This window comes from Gorilla gorilla, chromosome 19 (assembly GCF_029281585.2).
Source record: "Gorilla gorilla gorilla isolate KB3781 chromosome 19, NHGRI_mGorGor1-v2.1_pri, whole genome shotgun sequence".
Lineage (NCBI taxonomy): Eukaryota > Metazoa > Chordata > Mammalia > Primates > Hominidae > Gorilla > Gorilla gorilla.
The window spans coordinates 40,384,125-40,404,485 of NC_073243.2; the positions used below are offsets into that span (position 1 = coordinate 40,384,125).

Sequence of the window (20,361 nt, forward strand, 5' to 3'; positions counted from 1 at the left end):
TACTAGCTTTGTTGTTTTAACTCCAATAAAAGATTATTTAGTAAGCCAAAGCAAAAAAAAAAATCCTGTGAGCAGCCACAAACTGAAAGACTACGATTTTTAGTCAACGTCCTAAGTAACACAGTAATTTTAGGTTAACCAATGTGTCAAAGAGAATGAGGAAAAATTATTACAAAAATGAATAAGTAAATAAACTGGTCTAGGTCAAACCGTACTCCTTCTAAAGAGAGTAGTCAACTGATATTAAAGCCTATGACGTAGTATGTGCCATATTGAGTATGCAATATCAAAATATTTCTTCTTTCTCCAGCTACTGCAAACCCTAATTATTTCCTTATCTGATCACTTTAAAGTCATTCAACAAATCATAATTATGCCATTGTTAACATCAGAAACTGAAAACCTACTGTCAAAAGTGAGCTAAAATATCACTATTTGGATTTATTTATAAATTTAATTTATTTTATAAAAAGATCGACTTTCAATTTGAGAATAACATAAAAAATCACTTCATTCCTCTGTGCATCAATATTGTATCATTGGTAGTTTAAACTTTTCATCTAATATTAGATTGCATGCAGGATTTTATATCTAATTACTCTGGCAGATGTCCTTTAGAAAATTCAAAAATAAAATGCAGCAATTCATATTGGCAGATTTACTATTGAGACCAATGCTTTCTTAACAAAAAGGTTTTGTTTAAAATCGTTAGTTTAGGAAATCTGATAAAGATTTTTGAATATCAGAGCGTTCAAAAGAGATTCTTACTTTACATCTGGCATATTTCTTGTATTACATATTATAACTTCATTGAACATGGCTGTCTGTAAAACTATATATATGATCCGGAAGAGACTCAAACTAAATTAAGTTTTAACAGCCATCAATTCATTTTAAAATGACACAGGCATGAAAAATGATCTAACAAGGTTTGTAAATCTTATTCTGTTAGCTATTGCTAGAGATAGTCTAAAGATATTCTACTTGGAATTTGAGATCAAGACAAAGATTTTCTATTAGTAATAATATTCAGATTATTTTATTTTAATGTATAAATTTAAAATTCTTAGAATATTTTCAACAATATTTTCCATTTCTAAATTTATTTTATTTCTAAACAAATGTAATTACTTTATTTATTAACTTTTATTTTCAGTTCAGGGGTATATGTGCAGGTTTCTTATATAGGTAAACCTATAGGTAAATAGGTATACAGATTATTTTGTCACCCAGGCATTAAGCCTATGCGCGTTAGTGAAAAATGTTATTGCTTTAAATATCCAAATTATTCAGCTGCATTTGATCTCATTCTTTAGTCCAATGTAAGTAAGAGTAAAACAATGACATTTAAGGCCACCTGGCTATTCTCATTTTCGGAAAAATGCTGGATTACATTACCAGCATATTAAATGAGAATATCAAGGTGTAATATCTCCCTAGAAATTGTCTCACCTTCAATACTATTGACATTTTTGGACCTGATAATTTTGTTGTGGGCTCTAGCCTCGTATTATAGGAGGTTTACCAGTTTTCCTGCCCTAAACTTACCGGATGTGAATAGCACACTCCACTACCTACAGCAGTAAAAACTAAAATTGTCTCTAAACATTGACAAATTGTCCCTGGTAGTGAAAATCACCCCTGGTTGAGACCGTGTTGTTGAAAATAAAACAAAAACTTTCACATCAATAAATATGTTAGGCTGTGTATGTTAAGGATTAAAATTAAGACAATATGGAGCAAGCACTACATGAAAGCAGTGACGATTGGGAATTAGTGGCACATTATCCTAATAGTTAATATAGTGACTGTAATATCTAAATATCATCATATAGAGTTTTTCTTAGATTTTTTCATTAGTATAACTTAGGATGTTGTGTATGTTACACTGTATATACTGTTATTTTGAGAGACAATTTTGGGAGATTTTGCCAAGGTATTTTCAATTATAGGTCTTTAATACATTCTAAGCAAGTGGGTCTCAAAAATGGGAATTTTACACCCCACATTCTTCTTCCCATCCGGTGGACATTTGTCAATGTGTACAGATATTTCTGATTAAAAAAAAAAAAACTGTGAAAGAGAGGGTGTGCTACTGACATCTGGTGGTCGAGGCTAGGGATGTTGCTAATCATCTTACAATGTACACGATAGTTCCCCACAATGACTTTGAGAAACCCTGCTCTGACACTACTGCAGGATGAATTTTAAGCACAATTATAAGAGAGGACCTAGATATTGAGTTTTAAAAGGAGAAAATATAAGTACAAAAGAAGAATGAAGATTGTTATAACGGGCAAATAGAAGTTAGAAGAAAATGTGATAAAGTAAATCTACATTTTAGAATAGTACTGGAAGTTATTATCAGGTGTTACAGACAAGTTTGAGACTTCCGTAAGTGACCTAAAGAAATTATGGACACTGCAAGACTAAATAATCATTCATTTAGGAAGGAGCTTAAAAGCACTTTCTCAAGGCCGGGCGAGGTGGCTCACGCCTGTAATCCCAGCACTTTGGGAGGCCAAGGTGGGCAGATCACGAGGTCAGGTGATCGAGACCATCGTGGGTAACACGGTGAAACCCCGTCTCTACTAAAAAATACAAAAAAAAAATTAGCCGGGCACGGTGGCGGGCGCCTGTAGTCCCATCTACTCGGGAGGCTGAGGCAGGAGAATGGCGTGAACCCGGGAGGCGGAGTTTGCAGTAAGCCGAGATCCCGCCACTGCACTCCAGCCTGGGTGACTGAGTGAGACTCTGTCTCAAAAAAAAAAAACTTTCTCAAGCATGCTAAGTCACAAAATTTGAGTTATCCTGAGCTTTTTTTACTTTAAGCTATCAAGCCATTGTTTGGAATCTTCAGAACCTCTTTAGAGTTTGGGATTTAAGAGTCAGTAGGTAGATAGTGAGCTTAAGATGCCAAACGCAACATAAAAAGCTATAAAAATCCATATGATCTTGAAAGATTAAATGGAAGCCCAGCACAAAACAATTGCTGAGTATATTATTTACATTATCTGAAAGTATGCCAAACAGACACTTTATATGTTAATAAAGATATGAGAAAGAGAATTCCAAAGAGTTTCTAAAAAGTGAACAACCACAAAATTTCAATAGCTTGCAACAAACATTTTCTTCTCACTCATGTTACCTGATGGAAAATCAAATGGCTGCCTGGAGACAGCATGGAGGGAGAGACTGATTACTGAGGTGCACAAGAAAACTTTTCATAATGATGGTTGTGAATTTAGTGATATTTCCAAAAGTATATACATATATATATATATATATCTCAAATTTGACCACATCACACATTTCAAGTATACTGAATTGACTGTGCATCTCTTATTATACCCCAGGAAAGTTGAAGATATGACAATGAAAAAAAATTCTTCTACCGACTACCCATCAATTTTCTTCTCATTAGCCTCACAGATTTCACAGTTAATTAAAGGGAAGATGCAAATATGTTCAAACTGTACATATTCTGAGGCCCATACCTTGCCATTAGCTCAATAAAGAGAGACATTGTCCCTGGCATGAAAATGAAAAACTTGCACACTCCCTGTGTGGCTTCTGGACACTCTTAAGACATGAACACACTTTGGGGGCTCACCCTGTCAGGCTTTGCTCTCAGAGCTTAGATGAGAAAAACACAAAAGTAAAACCAAAAGGTGACATTTAGATGCCCATCAAGAAAGATGTGTTGGGAACTGGACAGGTCAGGGCTTTAAGTACTGTATCTTACTGTATGTTTAAGTACTGTATGTTACTGTAGAAACTTACCCATTTTCCCCTCAGAACAACTCTGTCTCAGGAGGTGAGTCTGAGAGCTACTGTTTCTTTGTAAAGGTTTTATCTGATCAGGCCCACAGTCACCACGTCAGCCCCACTGCTCCTAAATAGTTTGAATCTTGATGTTTTGATTTCAAAAACTTCTGATTCTAGCTACATAGCTTTGTCCATTTCCCACCTTACCACTATTTACTTTGAATTTTGTTGCATGCCGAGACCAGTGACTGCCACAAATGTGACTGTTCCTAGAATCTGCTTTCTGCTCTGATCTTTAGTCAGTGTGCAGACTCTAACATAAACTCCTTTCTATCGTATTTTCTTGAGTCCAAGAGCCCATAGATTGTATAATGCACAATTTTATGTCCCGTTAAGCAAGTAATTCGCATTGTGGCTAATTAAACTAAGACATACCACTGAATTGTAAAATGCATTATATTTTCAGGAGATATTAAAATATGAAATGTATGGGTCTTGGAATAGATGAATTGTGACAGTATCTTTGGAAAGCTAATTCAGTTGCAGTATTGCTTAAGATGTCTTTAAGAGCTGACTTCCTTTAGTTGGAATACATATGTAAATTATTTGCAGAGGAGATTTACCTCTTTTATCTCATTCATTTGTTTATTCAGTCATTTATTTATATCAATATGGACTAAGGAAAATTACATTTTTGGGTATAATCCAAATATAATACCAATTAATTTATTGTGTTGCTAAAATTATTCTAGAAATTGAAAGACCTTTCACTTGGCCCCTGTGCTTGTTTGACATATCTCACAAATAGATTTTTGTTAGTATTTTCATAATTTCTGGCACTAGAGGATGTCCCAGGCTCATCTTGTGTATTTTCTTCCCCATTCTTAGAATCAGCCACTTTCAAAGACGCCCTGCTTTCTATATATGAAATCAATATTTAAGTGCTAGCTGTGCCTGTAGCTAAGGGAGTATCAATTTTTTCATAGCTCTCTAAGATGAGAGAGCAAAGAAACAATGTGTATATTCTTACACATATGTAGACACATATCTTTAAATATTTCTATATTAGTCCATTATCCCATTGTTATAAAGAACTACCTGATCCTAGGTAATTTATAAAGAAAAGAGCTTTAATTGCCTCACAGTTCCACAGGCTGTACAGGAAGCAAGGATGGGGAAGCCTCAGAAAACGTACAGTCATAGCAGAAGGCAAAGAGGAAGCAGGCACATCTTACATGGCTGGAGAAGGAGGAAGAGAACTAAGGGGGAGATGCTACACACTTTTAAACAACCAGATTGTGTGAGAACTAACTCATTATCACAAGAACAGCAAGGAGGAAATCTGCCCCCATAATCCAATCCCCTCCCACTAGACCCCTCCTTCAACACTGGCGATTACAATTGAACAAGAGGTTTGAGAGGGGACAAAATGTAAACCATATCACTATCTATGTCTATATTAAGCTAAACATGGGTTCTTACTGATGTCACTGCCTCTAACCTAGTCCCGCAAGCATCAATGCCTTCCTGTATCTCTAAACCCCCACTCCAACAATAAAAATCCTGACTCTTATTTTGTGACATCTATTTAGTTAATTGTTCACTTCCAGTATATGTATATAGCTGTACCAGAATTGATAACCTGCCCTTAGTAGAAGAACATCTTTATCAACTAAATTAAATGCCTTCGTACAAGTTTCTTTTGCCTTTCATCTTAAGAGACTGCACTCATTTTCAATATCACTTTGACTAGCACCCTTTCCCTAAAGTCCCTCACTGAAGTTATTTTGTATGGTTCATAGTAGAGCTAGATAAATTTGTAACAGTCTGCATTCCATCCTGAGATTCTACAACCTTTTAATTAATTTTTAATTAAAAATATAACTTTTATTTTGGTAAATATTAGCACTTCTGTGCCACACTACTATATATAAATATCAAAAAAAGGTCCAGAAAGCTATAGAAAATTTAAGTGCTGAATGTTGAACCTAACAATAACTGGGCTAAAGTAAGTACAGAAGGCAATTTTTTATTTATGTAAATTTATGGGATACAAATATAATCTTATTACTTCCATAAAGTACATAGTGTTGAAGTAAGGGTTTTAGAATATACATCACCTGAAAAATGTACATTGTACTCATTACATAATTTCTCATCATCCCCTCCTCCCACCCTCCTGAAATTTCCAAGTCTGTTGTCTATCATTCCACATTCTATGTCCATGTGTATACATTATTTAGCTTCCAGTTATAAGTGAGAACATGCAGTATTTGTCTTTCTGTGTCTGATTTGTTTCACTTAAAATAATGACCAGTTACATCCGTGTTGTTACAAAAGACATGATTTTATTCTTTTGTATAGCTGAATAGTATTCTATAGCGCATATATGCCAGATTTATTAATCTAATCATCCACTGAGGGACACATTGCTATTGTGAATAGTGCTGTGATAAACATATGGGTGCAGATACCTTTTTCATATAATTATCTGTTCTCCTTTGGGTAGATCTCCAGTAGTGGGATTGTTGGGTGAAATTGCGGTTTTATTAAGAATGTATATTCTGTAGTTGCTGGGTAGAGTTTTCTGTAAATGTCAGTTAGGTCTGTTTCATCTAAGGTTGAATTTAAGTCTTAGGTTTATTTGTTTTCTGTCTTGATGATAACATTTAATGCTGTGAGTGAGATGGTAAAGTCCCCCAGTATTATCGTATTGCTGTCTATTCCTTTTTTATGTCTAGTAATATTTATTTTATGAATCTTGGTGGTCTAGTGTTGGATGCATATGTGTTTAGAATTGTTATATCCTCTTGCTGAATTGATCCCTTTATCATTATGTAATGACCTCCTTTGTCGTTGTTATACTGTTTTAGATTTAAGTTCTGTTTTACTTGATGTAAGTATAGCTATTCCTGCTTGCTTTTAGTCTCCATTACATGGAGTATCTTTTTTCACCCATTTACTTTAAATCTGTATGTGTCTTTACTTTTCAGTCTGTATGTGTCTGTATGTTTCTTGTAAGCATAATATTTTTGGATCATTTTTTAGTTCGTTCCATCAATCTACCTTTCTTTTTTTTTTTTTACTTTTAGATGGAGTTTCGCTCTGTCATCCAGATTGGAGTGCAGTGGCGCAATCTTGGCTCACTGCAAACTCCGTCTTGCAGGTTCAAGCGATTCTCCTGCTTCAGCCTCCCAAGTAGATGGGATTACAGGTGCCGGCCACCACGCCTGGCTAATTTTTGTATTTTTAATGGAGATAGGGTTTCACTATGTTGGCCAGGCTGGCCTCGAACTCCTGACCTCGTGATCCACCCACCTCAGCCTCCCAAAGTGCTGGGATTACAGGTGTGAGCAACTGCACCTGGCCCAACATCAATCTATATATTTTAAGTGGAATGTTTAATTCATTTACATTCAAGGTTAATATTAATACATGAGGTTGTCTTTCTGCCATATTGCTATTTGTTTTCTACTTGTTTTATAAGTTCTTTGGGGTTATTTTGTTGTTGTTTTTTGTTTTTCTTTCTGTCTGTCTCTTTGTGGTTTGGTGGAAATCTGTTGTGTTGCTATTTGATTTCTCTTCCTACTTTGTGTGACTGTTTTACAAGACCTATGAGTTTGCTACTTTCATGTGTTTTGATGATGATGAATGTTGACCTTTCATTTTTGTGTTTGGGACACCTTTGAGTATTTCTCATAGGACTCGTTTAGTGGTGATGAATTCCCTCAGTGTGTGCTTGTCTGGAAAATACTTTAAATCATTTCAAGAAAATTAGCAATGAGTTATGTCAATCAAGCCATTGGTTTGTATTTGGTGGCACATTTACTCTGTATTATTTCACACTAGAACCATCTGAGTTAAGTTTTATTATTTGCTATATGTTGCAGATGAAGAAACTGAAGCTGAGAGAGGTTTAGTGAATGACTAAAGAGGTTGTCAGGCTGCAGGGAAAAAAAAAAAAAAACTGTATGACTAGCCTGCAATGCTTCCCAAAGTATGCAGCTTATTATTATTGGTCACTTTTTGAGTACAAAACGCTGTGCTGTGTAACAAAATAATACAATGTACATATGTATAAAAGTTAATATATACATATCAATTAACATAAGTATAACTGTAATCACATATACTGATAAATAAAAATATAAAGTAATATATGGTAATGACCCAACCATTTGCCTAAATTTCATGTATTACAGAAGTTTTGAGGAGGGACGTCAGCTGTATGCAAATCAGCAATTCGGGTTGTACAGTTGATTACCCATTAGTTCAGAATTTTAATAATTTAAAATATATTTATTAAGAACCTAACAATTGGAAGACCTTACAATAGGTGGGAAAATTCGACAGATGAATAATGCTTAGGAGATATCAGCATGTTTTGGAAGGATATTCCCATGAAGAGAAAAAGTATTGTGGGAAGTGTGGGAAGTGTTATGTTGCGAGAGTAATATAGGTTCCAGCATGTGTGTTTACATTATTTTGTTGGAGGTGTTGGGGAACCTTTCATGGAAGGTGTGTGGTAGACTGTTGGACAGGTTTCCTCAACTTTCGTTCCACTCTTTGAAGAGGTTAGAAAATTAAAACAAAACAAAACAAGCAATGCAGCTTCCCTTGAGCTAGCTTTATGAATGCAGCTTAGACCACTTACCCATTGTTTGCATATGAATCAGACTTAGAAAAATGGAAGAGATCAAAGCCTTTCTTGCTGTTGTTGATTCTGGCAAGTGAAATCATGGAGACAATAGTTCAGAAGTAGTGGAAGTGGTAGGATTCAATATCCTTGTGCCTAATCCCCAGTTTCATGGGCATAAGAAGCTTAAAGTTTTACTAGTAGGAGCATCTTTTTGACCCAGGATTGCAGAAATGATTGCGTGCCTTTGAATTCAAGAACTCAAAACCTTCCTCCATGCCACAGCTACTTTAGTTATTTTAGCTCTTCCTATTGTATATGTTTGAAATGCACTTTCTGCTTAAGATACCTATTGCGGTTTTTATTTCCTTATTAAAACCTTGGAAAAATATAGCACTTAAATTATGTTTTGTAGAAATTCACTAAGCAAATAAAGCTAAAGGGGGAGAGAGTTAACCTTCTCTGCCCCCTTTTTATCAGAAGTTAGTTGTAGAAGAAATACACAATTTTTGTGCAATTTTAGCACCATCTAAGTTTTGTAGGTCTGGAACACAGACTGGTTAGATGAGCATTTCAGGAGCACTATAGTTGCAAAGTTAAGCAGTCACCACAATTTTATGTGTCATACAAACATTTTTAACTTTATGTTTAAGCAGCGAGCCTAGAAGCAAATGGTATTTCCATCAAGAATTGTCTCATATAAAGTAGAGCATTTTGGAAAATGAAGTTATTAATAGATAAAAACATGTTTATACAGTTGGTTTCTAAGTATGACAAACCTATTTCTTGGTAAATTGCAAGTCCATTCCACCTGTGTTTATAGGCTCATTTGCCTAAAAATCTTGGGATTTTTTCTGATGATCTATTAAATTTTCTTTCTGATTATCTTTTCTAATGCTGTAATAGCATTTCTAACACTGTAATGAAAGAGAACAAAAGTACACGCTTGCTCATCATTTACTAATTCTAAAAATATATATTGAATACATCTATGTAGCAGGTACTGTGGTAGGTGTGGAAGATAGTTGAGACAGGTAACAAGCCCAACATTACGGAGCTTAGCATCACCACATAGAAGAGTTTTTAAAAACCATAGATAAGTGAATGATGATTATAAAGACAAAGAGATTCTTGCCATATAATTACATATAAGCAAATTTAGGATGTGATGAAAGATTTTGATATTGGTCTTCTGATTTGGCTGTAGGATGAAGTGTTTATAAGTCATCCCAAGGAAGAAACAATTCAGATGAGAACTATTCAATGGATTTGCAATAACAATCCAAAGATGGAAGAAAACACTTCTAGGTAGACAAAATTGCAAGTATAGAGAATCTAAATTAAGAGAGAGCTTAGCTTTCAGATGAATTAAAAGATTGTGGTGATCAGAATGTAGAGATTGATGAGAGACAAATGAAATAAAACTAGAAGGACAAGTAGAGATTTGTGGGTCAAGTTTTTTAATTTTATTATAAATGCACTGATACTGTTCTGAACATTTTCTTACGCATGGAAATTTAATGATTATGGCTATTGAAAAATGTAACTCTTCATTTATATTTTTCCGAGAATGAAATCGGTGGAATTGCTGGGGGGTGAAAATGTCCAATGCGAAACAGGAGGCTAATTTAAGAAGGGATACTGCAAAACTGGTCATGATGGCTCAAACTGCTGTTCATAATAGAGAGAAGAAAATGGATAGAGTTACATATGGATGAGAGTAAATTGACAAGGCTAAATGCTAAAATGTGGGTAGTGACAGAAAGTAGGTGTCAAAATAGACTTCCAGGAAAAGAAAAAATGGGTCTACAAAAGAGCCAAATGCTCATCTGGGTTACATGATCCTGAGCAGATGCAGATGTAATTGGTTAAGTAAAGTAAGTTCTTAAGATAGATTTGGCCTGGCGCTATACATTCTAGAGCCCCGAATATAAGTGGGATATAAAACCATGGGAATGACTGTATTTGTCTAAGGAGAGAATTTCGCAGGAGAAAAGGAGACATAAGATGAAATGCAGAGGAAATTCAAATTTAATTGGCAGGTGTAGGAAGACAAGGAGATGACAAAAGGAACTGGAAATGAGTAATCAGAGACAGAAAAGTAAAAGTAAGAGTAGAATGTCATGGAAGGCAAATAATTGGAATGTTTCAAGAACAGGGAAATGGGCAATAAAGAGAAGAAAAAAATAGTGACCAGAGGGTATAGTAATGTGTAGAAATTCATCCTGTGTTAGGTTTGATTGCTTAGACGTTTTATATAAAAATCTTTCCCAGAGAGTAATAAAACAGAAGTGAGGTTAGAGAAAGAACATACGATTTAGCCAAAAGGTGGGGAAAGTTAGGAAATGAAGAATAAATATGTTTAAAGATAATGTTATGGCTACTCAATGTACAACCTCTTTTCTTTCATTATTTTTAATTGTCATATTTAAAAATAGTAATTACCACTTTTAAAAATTGTCTTATTATTTGTTACATAAGAAAATGCATTAATTCAAGCCACATAGTATCATTTATATTATGACTGTCGAAACATTACTAGAATTACTGGAACTATTAACCTAATGGCCTGAAAATTTCAACTCACTTCCCTAGCTGTCCTGATGATCATTAGTGAAAGGAAAGACTCCATTAAATAATGCTTACTTATAGAGAACTGGTTATATCTGTCTCATTTCTATACATATATCTATATAAATTAATTTGATTAATAAAACAAACACAAGGCACAAACAACAAAACACAATTTATAAATGTCATTGAAAAATGCATGCCTGTACAATTTGGGTATTTGTAATTGTAAATTGATATACTTCATTTTTTATCCAGGAGTTACTTAGGTTGAAACTTTACCTAATGTATGATAAAATAATATGTGATTAAATTTAAAAACATGATGAAGTTATTTAAAATTGGCTTCAATAATGTCAGAAAGTAATAAAATAAAATGATTCCTTCAAAGACTGCACCTGTTTATTGCCTGAGATTATCTCTATTGGCCACAAATCAATATTACTTTCTTTCATTCATCAGTGATAAAGCTTTTCAATAATTCTAATTTTAAAGGATGATTACAGCAAGTATATAGTCATTGATTGCTTAAAGGTTGCAGCTAAAATGAACACAATGGTAATTTTATTTTTAATAAATGAGTCCTTTTGAAAAGTCAAGCATTTTTCCTCTCACAAAACTTTGTGTAATAAGGTTATAGATTTGATCATGTATGAGTTTGCACTGTGTGTGTGTATATATGTGTGTGATTTCAGCGATAAAGTTCACTGTTCCACAGCTGGCAATTTCTTCTGCTTAATTGAAAATTACGTTTTAAAATATTTCTTTAAAGTTCTAAAATGGGTTTAAATGGGTTCATGAGCTGTAATACTATTAAAAATATATATATCTACATATTTGTTGATTCTTCTCAGTTTAAGAAGTGGAGCTTCATACTCCTCCCCTTGAAGGCAGGCTAAGCTGAGTGACTCCCATCTAAGAAATAAAACACCACAGGATTGGAATGTTACCTTCTGAGACAAGGTCACAAAGGCTAGGGTTTTAATTTTGAGTGAACTAATTTGCTCCTTACTGGTGTTTCTCTCTTTTTCTCTCCTTCAACTCTTTACGAGCCCAGCCACCATGCAAATAATTCCAAACTATCTTATCTAGAAAGCTCACATGAAGAACCAAGGCATCCTATCTGATATCCAGCCAAATGATTAAACATTCTAGAAGCAGACTATGATGCACTGAATTTGTGAAATCCTAACCCCCAATGTAATGATAGTAGGAGGTGGAGCTTTTGGTAGATGATAGTCTGTCTTCATGTTGGGGATTAGTGCCTTGATTATTATTTTTTATTTTTATTTTTATTTTTATTTATTTATTTTTTTTTGAGACAGAGTCTTGTTCTGTTACCCAGGCTGGAGTGCAGTGGCGCCATGTCAGCTCACTGCAACATCTGCCTCCTGGGTTCAAGTGTTTCTTCTGCCTCAGCCTCCTGAGTAGCTGAGTAGCTGAGACTACAGGTACGCACCACCACACCTGGCTAATTTTTGTATTTTTAGTAGAGACGGGGTTTCACCATACTGGCCAGGCTGGTCTGGAACTCGTGACCTCGTGATCTGCCTGCCTCAGCCTCCCAAAGTACTGGGATTACAGACGTGAGCCACCGTGCCCAGCTGGGGATTAGTGCCCTTATACAAGAGACCCCAAAAAGCGTCCTTGCCCCTTCTGCCATGTGAGCTAGAGGACAGTAATCTATGAACTAAAAAATGGGCTCTGAACAGACACCAAATCTGCAAGCACCTTGACTTTGCACCATCCAGCCTCCGGTACCATTAGAAACATTTCTGTTGTTTATAAGCTACCCTGTCTATGGTATTCTGTAGCGACAGTGCAAACAAACTAAGACATGGACCTTCCAACACAAGTTAAAGGCTTCAGGGGATGCTGCCTGGGTCAACAACATGACAGAAACCTTTACTCATGAGAGACTTCGAGTCAGAACCACCTACCCAAATCCATCATTTCCCTGACTTCTATAAATTGTGTCATACATATTTGTTATTTTAAGCCATTAAGTTTTAGGGTAATTTTTAAATGGAAAAATACATGATCATAGGTAAAACTATAATTAATAGAAAAATCTAATGGCAATAATATTTACCATTGATTGACCGTGAAAACTCCATTAATTATTTGCTTTCCATTTATATTTATTTTGGGATTTCTTTTTTAAGAGAATGGCAGCTGTGACAGCATACTGTTAATATTACCCTTGTATCGTGCTTTACCATGCCATCTCTGAAGAATATTACAGACCATTTTGGAGCATGGTGAATAACAAATTTTTACCTTAGGAGTTCACTTGAATAGTCATTTTTATATTTGTGACTGCAAGTCACTTTTAGGGGCTCTACTTCCTTAGTACTGGTAGCATTATTATCCAATGGACTTTTATAGCTTTCATTAGGTTTTCTTTTGTTTTTGTTCTTTAAAGAACATTTTACTTATCTTACTATTTCATTTTTCATCTATATTATGAGGCAGTAAGAGTCTTCTGTTTTTCCAAAGTTGAGACTGCTTTATATTTATTTCATATTGTCTACAGCTGTAGTGTTCAATACATTAGCCACTAGCCACATGTGGTTATTTAAATAAGATGAAATAAAAATTGGCCGGGTGTGGTGGCTCACGCCTGTAATCCCAGCACTTTGGGAGGCCTAGGCGGGCAGATCATGAGGTCAGGAGATCGAGACCATCCTTACTAAGACGGTGAAACCCCATCTCTATTAAAAATACAAAAAATTAGCCGGGTGTGGTGGCGGCGCCTGCAGTCCCAGCTACTCAGGAGGCTGAGGCAGGAGAATGGCTTGAACCTGGGAGGCAGAGTTTGCAGTGAGCCGAGATGGCGCCACTGCACTCCAGCCTGGGGGACAGAGCGAGACTCCATCTCAAAAAAAAAAAAAAAATTAAAAATTAAGTTCTTTAGTTGCACTAGCCATATTTCAAATACTTGATGGATACATGTGGCTAGTGGCTAACGTAAGGGATAGCACAGATATAAAACATTTCCTCGTCATATAAAGTTCTATTGGATAGTGCTGGTCTGTAGCTTATAGGATGGTATCTTAGTCTGCTTCAGCTGCTAAAACAGAATACCATAAATTAGGTAGCTTAATCAGTAGATATTTTGACCAGGCGTGGTGGCTTATGCCTGTATTCCTAACACTTTGGGAGGCCGAGGCAGGTGGATAACTTGAGCTCAGGAGTTTGAGACTAGCCTGGGCAGCATGGCAAAACCTTGTCTCTACAAAAATTAGCTGGGCATGGTGGTGCACGCCTGTAGTCTGAGCTACTTGGGAGGCTGAGGTGGGAGAATTGCTTGAACCTGGGAGGTGGAGGTTGCAGTGAGCCATGATCGCACCACTGTACTCCAGCCTATATGACAGAATGAGACTCTGTCTCAAAAAAAAAAAAAAAAAAAAAAAGATATTTCCCACAGTTCTGGAGGCTGGAAGTGCAAGATCAAAGTGTTGGCAAATTACATTTCTTAAAGAGGGCCTGCTTCCTAGATTGGAAATGGCCATCTTCTCTCACTATCCTCACATGGTAGGGAGAAAAGCAGCTCTAGTATCTCTTCTTATAAAGGAAGTAATGCCACCATAGGGGCTCTATTCTCATGACCTCATCTAAACCTAATTCTCTCCTAAAGGCCACGCCTCCCAATATCCTCACCTTGGGGGTTAGGGCTTTATCATATGAATTTTTTTTTTTTTTTTTTGAGACAGAGTCTCGCTCTGTCTGTCACCCAGGCTGGAGTGCAGTGGCACAATCTCGGCTCTCTACAAGCTCCGCCTCCTGGGTTCACGCCATTCTCCTGCGTCAGCCTCAGTAGCTGGGACTAAGGCGCCCGCCGCTGCGCCCGGCTAATTTTTTGTATTTTTAGTAGAGACGGGGTTTTACCATGTTAGCCAGGATGATCTCGATCTCCTGACCTCGTGATCCACCCGCCTCAGCCTCCCAAAGTGCTGGGATTGCAGGCATGAGCCACCGCGCCCGGCCTATCATATGAATTTTGAGGGAACACAAACATGCAGTCTGTAGCAGATGGTAATCGGCTGATATATTGCACTTGTTGATGTAAATCTGATAGGTTTCTTTCTCTCCAAGGACAGCTTTTTAAATATTTAACAATACCAATAATTTTTCAGGTTCTGTGACAATTTTGTAATTTATAAGTTGCAAACTTAAAATAATCTATAATCTATTTTATCCTAACAATTACAAATGTATTCTTTATTTCAGATTATATATATTCCTACCAGATGGAGATAATTACAGCTTTAAAAATTTTTATTTTTTCATTTTATTTCACATATTGACATTAAATTTTTATTGACACATAATAATTGTACATATATATGGGGTACAATGTGATGTTTTAATACATGTACTCAATGTGTAATGATCAAATCAGGGTAATTTGCATAATGATTTTTCTGTAGGGAGAAAATTCAAAATCTACTCTTCTGGCTGTTTTCAAATATATAATATGTTATTGTTAACTATACTCATCCTACTATGCAATAGGACACCAGAACTTATTCCTGGGTTCTACATCTGTTTATGAAGCCAACCAAGGATTGGGAATATTGGGGGAAAAAATTGCGTCTGTACTGAACATGTACAGACTTTTTTCTTGTCCTTATTCCTTACACAATATAGTACGATAACTATTTGCGTGACATTTACATTGGATATTATGAGTGATGTAGAGTTGATGTGAAGTATATGGGAGGATGTGCAAAGGTGATGTGCAAATACTATGTCATTTTATATCAGGGACTTGAGTATCCTTTGTTATCCTCAGGAGATCCTGAAACTAGTCCCCCATGGATACTGAGGGCTGACTGTATAGTCCTATCCTCACGGAACTTTCATTCTAATGAGGGAAGACTGACTATAAACAAAATATATATAATAGGTGGTGGTAAGTACCGTGGAGAAGTAACAAATGGGGCAAAGTGAGTTCTACAGCTCCATTCTTAGAAACCTTGGAGTACTTTTCTTAGTTTATACTCGTGGTGGTTTCCTTTTGTCTCCTTTATTACATGGGACTCTGACATGTGCCCATAGCTAGGGTGGCAGTAGGATCTACCCGAAAAGCATCCTGCTGATACAGGACCAAAGCATCCTGTTGTTCTCCAGCCTATAAAAAGAGCTAATGGTCTTGCTTCTCTTAACTGTGGCCTCGTACACTGTGTTTCGGACGATTGGTGATGTCTTGGATATTCTGTTTCTTTGGAACTTTGAATATACAACACTTCACTAGGGAATTAGCAATGGAAGCAGAGCAAAGATGTACAGAGGAAACAATGCATAACTCTGATGGAATTGAAGTCATGAGGCAGCAGAGAGCTTAAATTACAGCTTTAAAAATTTTTATTTTTTAAAGAGGGAATTTAATTGGGAGTAACAGCAGTAATAGTTAACGGAGCCAGAATGCTTGAGTCATATAATTGCAAAGCAGAGTTGGGAGCAACAGATGCTAAAGAGTAGTTGCTGTAGTTCCTCTTTGGGTCGTAGGAGCAGTTGTCATATTACTATATAGCTACTGAATGAAGAAGAGTTCTTAGTGAGGCCTGAGTGAACAGCTCTTCTTCGTATTCTGTGTGACCCCATTTGACCTTTTAACAAATCTCTAAGTAAATAAATAGCCCCTAAGGTAAACTAAGTTTTTCTCTGCTATTTTTTTGCTTGAGAGAGCTATAACTGTAATAGACTTATATTTCTGAACATTTTACTGCTTGCCAATATTGGGTAATATTTATGTTTCCTATATTTGTAATGAACATTCTTCTTCCGGTACATTTTTTGTTATTGTTTCATGCATAAAAGTTCACCTCTTATTGTATAAAATTGACTCAGATTAATTTATACACATTGACAATGGGTAAATAGAATTTTTCAGATTATTAAAAGCTGAAGGATGCCCATGTAAGCAAAAAAAAAAAAAAAAAAAAACAAAACAACAACAACAAAAATAAACCCAAACCCCTCAAACAATTTCGAACACAAGACATTCTTCTCATGCCGGCATCCCTGCTTGCAGGTGTGAAGGGGGCAGGAATCAGCGAGGTGACCTGGGCTGAGTCCCGGGAGTGGGAAGAGGTGGCAGGAAGGGGATCTGAGGAGGAGAACAGGGGTCCTGCTGGTCTGTGCTTCTTCCCAGACACGGGAGCTGTAGAGGGGACCTCTGCAGCAGATGCTAGGGGGGCCACTAGGCCCAGGCAGTCTTGGGACTTGGGTCTGTCCTGCTGTGCATCCATAGTGGGTGCCTTAGAAACGGGAGGCCCACCCGAAGCCCCTGTTGCAAGTGAGGACAAAGTGTGGGAAGGCCGTGAGGGTCTGCAGTCCGAGATGACCTTGTCCTCAACATGCAGTGCACTGTCGATGCGGGGCCTAGAGGCCTGGGATCTGGGGGAGCCACCCCTGGGGGCGAGTGTCTGCCCTGGTGCTGTATCTGCCTTCTTTTCATAGCGGTTGTGACCCGAAGAGACATCCTGAGGTCCATCCTCACTCACTGTCTTTGAGGAACTGTGTGCCAGCTGGCAGCGGGATGAGGCTGGCCCCGTCCTCTGCTTTAGTTCCGGGAGGCCTTCTGTAGAGCTGTGGGAGCTTGAGCTGGCATTTCGTTTGGGGCACGATCTGGTCCGGGAGGTCTGGGATCTCTGCTTATATCTCACTTCTGACCTCTGGGCACCTGCTGCAGCTGTGGCTGAGGCCCAGAAATATGAGGGGCTTCCATCCACTGCATTTAGTAACCTCACCCTGGCGATCCATGTGGAGGGGGGAGGGGCTGCTGCGGCAGCTGCAGGAGCCGAGATGCCAGGCCTTGTTCTTCTCATGCCGGCATCCCTGCTTGCAGCTGTGAAGGGGGCAGAAATCAGCGAGGTGACCTGGGCTGAGTCCCCGTAGTGGGTAGAGGTGGCAGGAAGGGGATCTGAGGAGGAGAACAGGGGTCCTCCTGGTCTGTGCTTCTTCCCAGACACAGGAGCTGTAGAGGGGACCTCTGCAGCAGATGCTAGGGGGGCCACTAGGCCCAGGCAGTCTTGGGACTTGGGTCTGTCCTGCTGTGCATCCATAGTGGGTGCTTTAGAAACGGGAGGCCCACCCGAAGCCCCTGTTGCAAGTGAGGACAAAGTGTGGGAAGGCCGTGAGGGTCTGCATTCCGAGATGGCCTTGTCCTCAACGTGCAGTGCACTGTTGATTCGCTGAAATGCCGCCTCTTTTTCCAGGTGCAGGTCTTCAGTCATGACCCGATACCCCAGCTCTAAGGGAGGTGGCAGCATCAAAGGCTCCCCTCGCCTGCATGGCAGCAGGGGAATCTTGCGTCTACGGGGCCTAGAGTCCTGGGATCTGGGGGAGCCACCCCTTGGGGTGAGTGTCTGCCCTGGTGCTGTATCTGCCACCTTCTCACACCGTGTGTGACCCGAAGAGACAGCCTGAGGCCTGTCCTCACTCACTTTCTTTGAGTAACTGAGGGTCAGCTGGCAGCGGGATGAGGCTGGCCCCCTCCTCTGCTTTAGCCCCGGCAAGCCTCCCGTGGAGCTATAGGAGCTGGAGATGGCATTTCGTTTGTTGCTCGAGCTCCTCCAGGAGGTCTGGGATGTCTGATTATATCTGATTTGTGAGCTCTGGGCATGGAGGTCTGTCTGCTGAGGCCTGGGCCTGAGCATAAAGGGAGAGAGGCCTCCATTGTCCCGCAGGGGCCGAAATGCAGACCGTGCATCCCCGGTGACCTCGGGGACCGTTCTCTGATCATCAGGATTTTCTTGGACTCTGGGGTCCTTGTCCTGCTCAGGCATCCCTGCCCCACTCTCCTTGAGGGCCCTCAACACTATGTTCCCTGGACACAAGTCTGGGCACAGCTGAGTGTTGTGGACCCCAAAGTGGTGACTACCTGCTCCTGGGCCCCACAGAGTCCTTGTGCTCAGTGTAGTGGCTGAGCTGGGGGATGCCCTGGAACTTGGAGCACACAGCACTGGCTTACTGTGGTACCTGTGCAGTGAAATTGAAGGCAGAATCACCAGGATGGAGCACAGGTCTTGCAGGATCAGGGAAAACCTTCTTAGAGTTGTCTTGACACCACTGATGTCGAGTGTCCGGGTGCTTGTAGGATGGCCTGCCACTCAGTCCAGGGGCAGGAGCAACGGGGAGATCCCACAAGCAAAGTGAACTGGGGGATGGGCTGAAGGGGCTCCAGGCAACTGAGGCCTACTCGCAGGTCCTCGGCCTTGGCCCAAACAGGAATGAGGGGCACAGAGTGCCCGGGTAACCGCTCCTGGGAGCAGTGGGGAACCGTCGGATGCTTGAACTCTCGAGAGCTGGGCTCTGAGCGTCCTCATCCAGCTGCCAACTCGGCCAAAGGCTAAGCCAGCAGACTCTTCTGTTGCCGGGCAACGCGCCTTCTAAACCTGAGGGAGTGGGCACGTGAGCACATAATGGTACCAGTGACAGAGCGACCATAATGGATTAATAAGCACAGCCAGGTACCCGCACAAGGCACTTGCTGGCAATGGCAGGAGGCGGACGTGGGGGGTCGTGCAATAGGTACTGGAGGGAGAGACGCGGGCACAAAGGTCGCGGGAGGAGCAGGTGCCCACGATGGCTGCAGATCTGCCCGTGGATCACTGAAGATTCCTGCTCTCCTGCTGAGGTGGAGACTGCAGTGAGCTGAGATCGCACCATGGCACTCCAGCCTGGGCAACAAGTGCAAAACTCAGTCTCCAGATAAAAAAAAAGAAAAAGAAAAAAAAGAGGCTGGGTGTGGTGGCTTCTGCCTATAATCCTAGCACTTTGGGAGGTCGGGGTGGACGGATCACGAGATCAGGAGTTGGAGACCAGCCTGGCCAACATAGTGAAACCCCGTCTCTAGTAAAAATACAAAATTTAGTCAGACATGGTGGGCAGGAGAGAGCATGTGCAGGGGAACTCCCATTGATAAAACCGTCAGATCTCATGAGACTTATTCACTACCATGAGAACAGCATGGGGGAAACTGCCTCCATGATTCAATTATCTCCACCTGGCCCCACCCTTGACACATGGGAATTGTTACAATTCCAAATGAGATTTGGGTGGGGACAGAGCCAAACCATATAATTCTTCCCCGGCCCCTCCCACATCTCATGTCCTCACATTTCAAAAGCAATCATGCCTTCCCCAAAGTCCCCCAAACTCTTATTTCAGCATTAACTCAAAATTCCATAGTCCAAAGTCTCATCTGAGACAAGGCAAGTCCCTTCCACCTATGAGCCTGCAAAATCAAAAGCAAGTTAGTTATTTTCTAGATACACAGGGATACAGGCATTGGGTAAATACACTCGTTTCAAATGGGAGAAATTGGCCAAAGCGAAAGAGCTACAGGCCCCATGCAAGTCCAAAACCCAGCAGGC

The 20,361-nt window shown here is 39.2% G+C and overlaps 1 protein-coding gene and 1 pseudogene across 1 annotated transcript; one reads left to right on the forward strand and one right to left on the reverse strand.

Annotated features, from left to right (window-relative positions):
• LOC115931277 (beta-glucuronidase-like) overlaps positions 1-20,361 on the forward strand; it is a 68,012-nt pseudogene that overhangs the window by 27,839 nt on the left and 19,812 nt on the right.
• On the reverse strand, positions 14,352-18,817 carry LOC129527970 (putative POM121-like protein 1-like). Its single transcript, XM_055367033.2, is given in 2 exon segments — positions 14,352-16,921; positions 16,924-18,817. Coding segments are annotated over 2 exon segments (1,899 nt in total). The 5' UTR covers positions 18,772-18,817; the 3' UTR covers positions 14,352-16,870.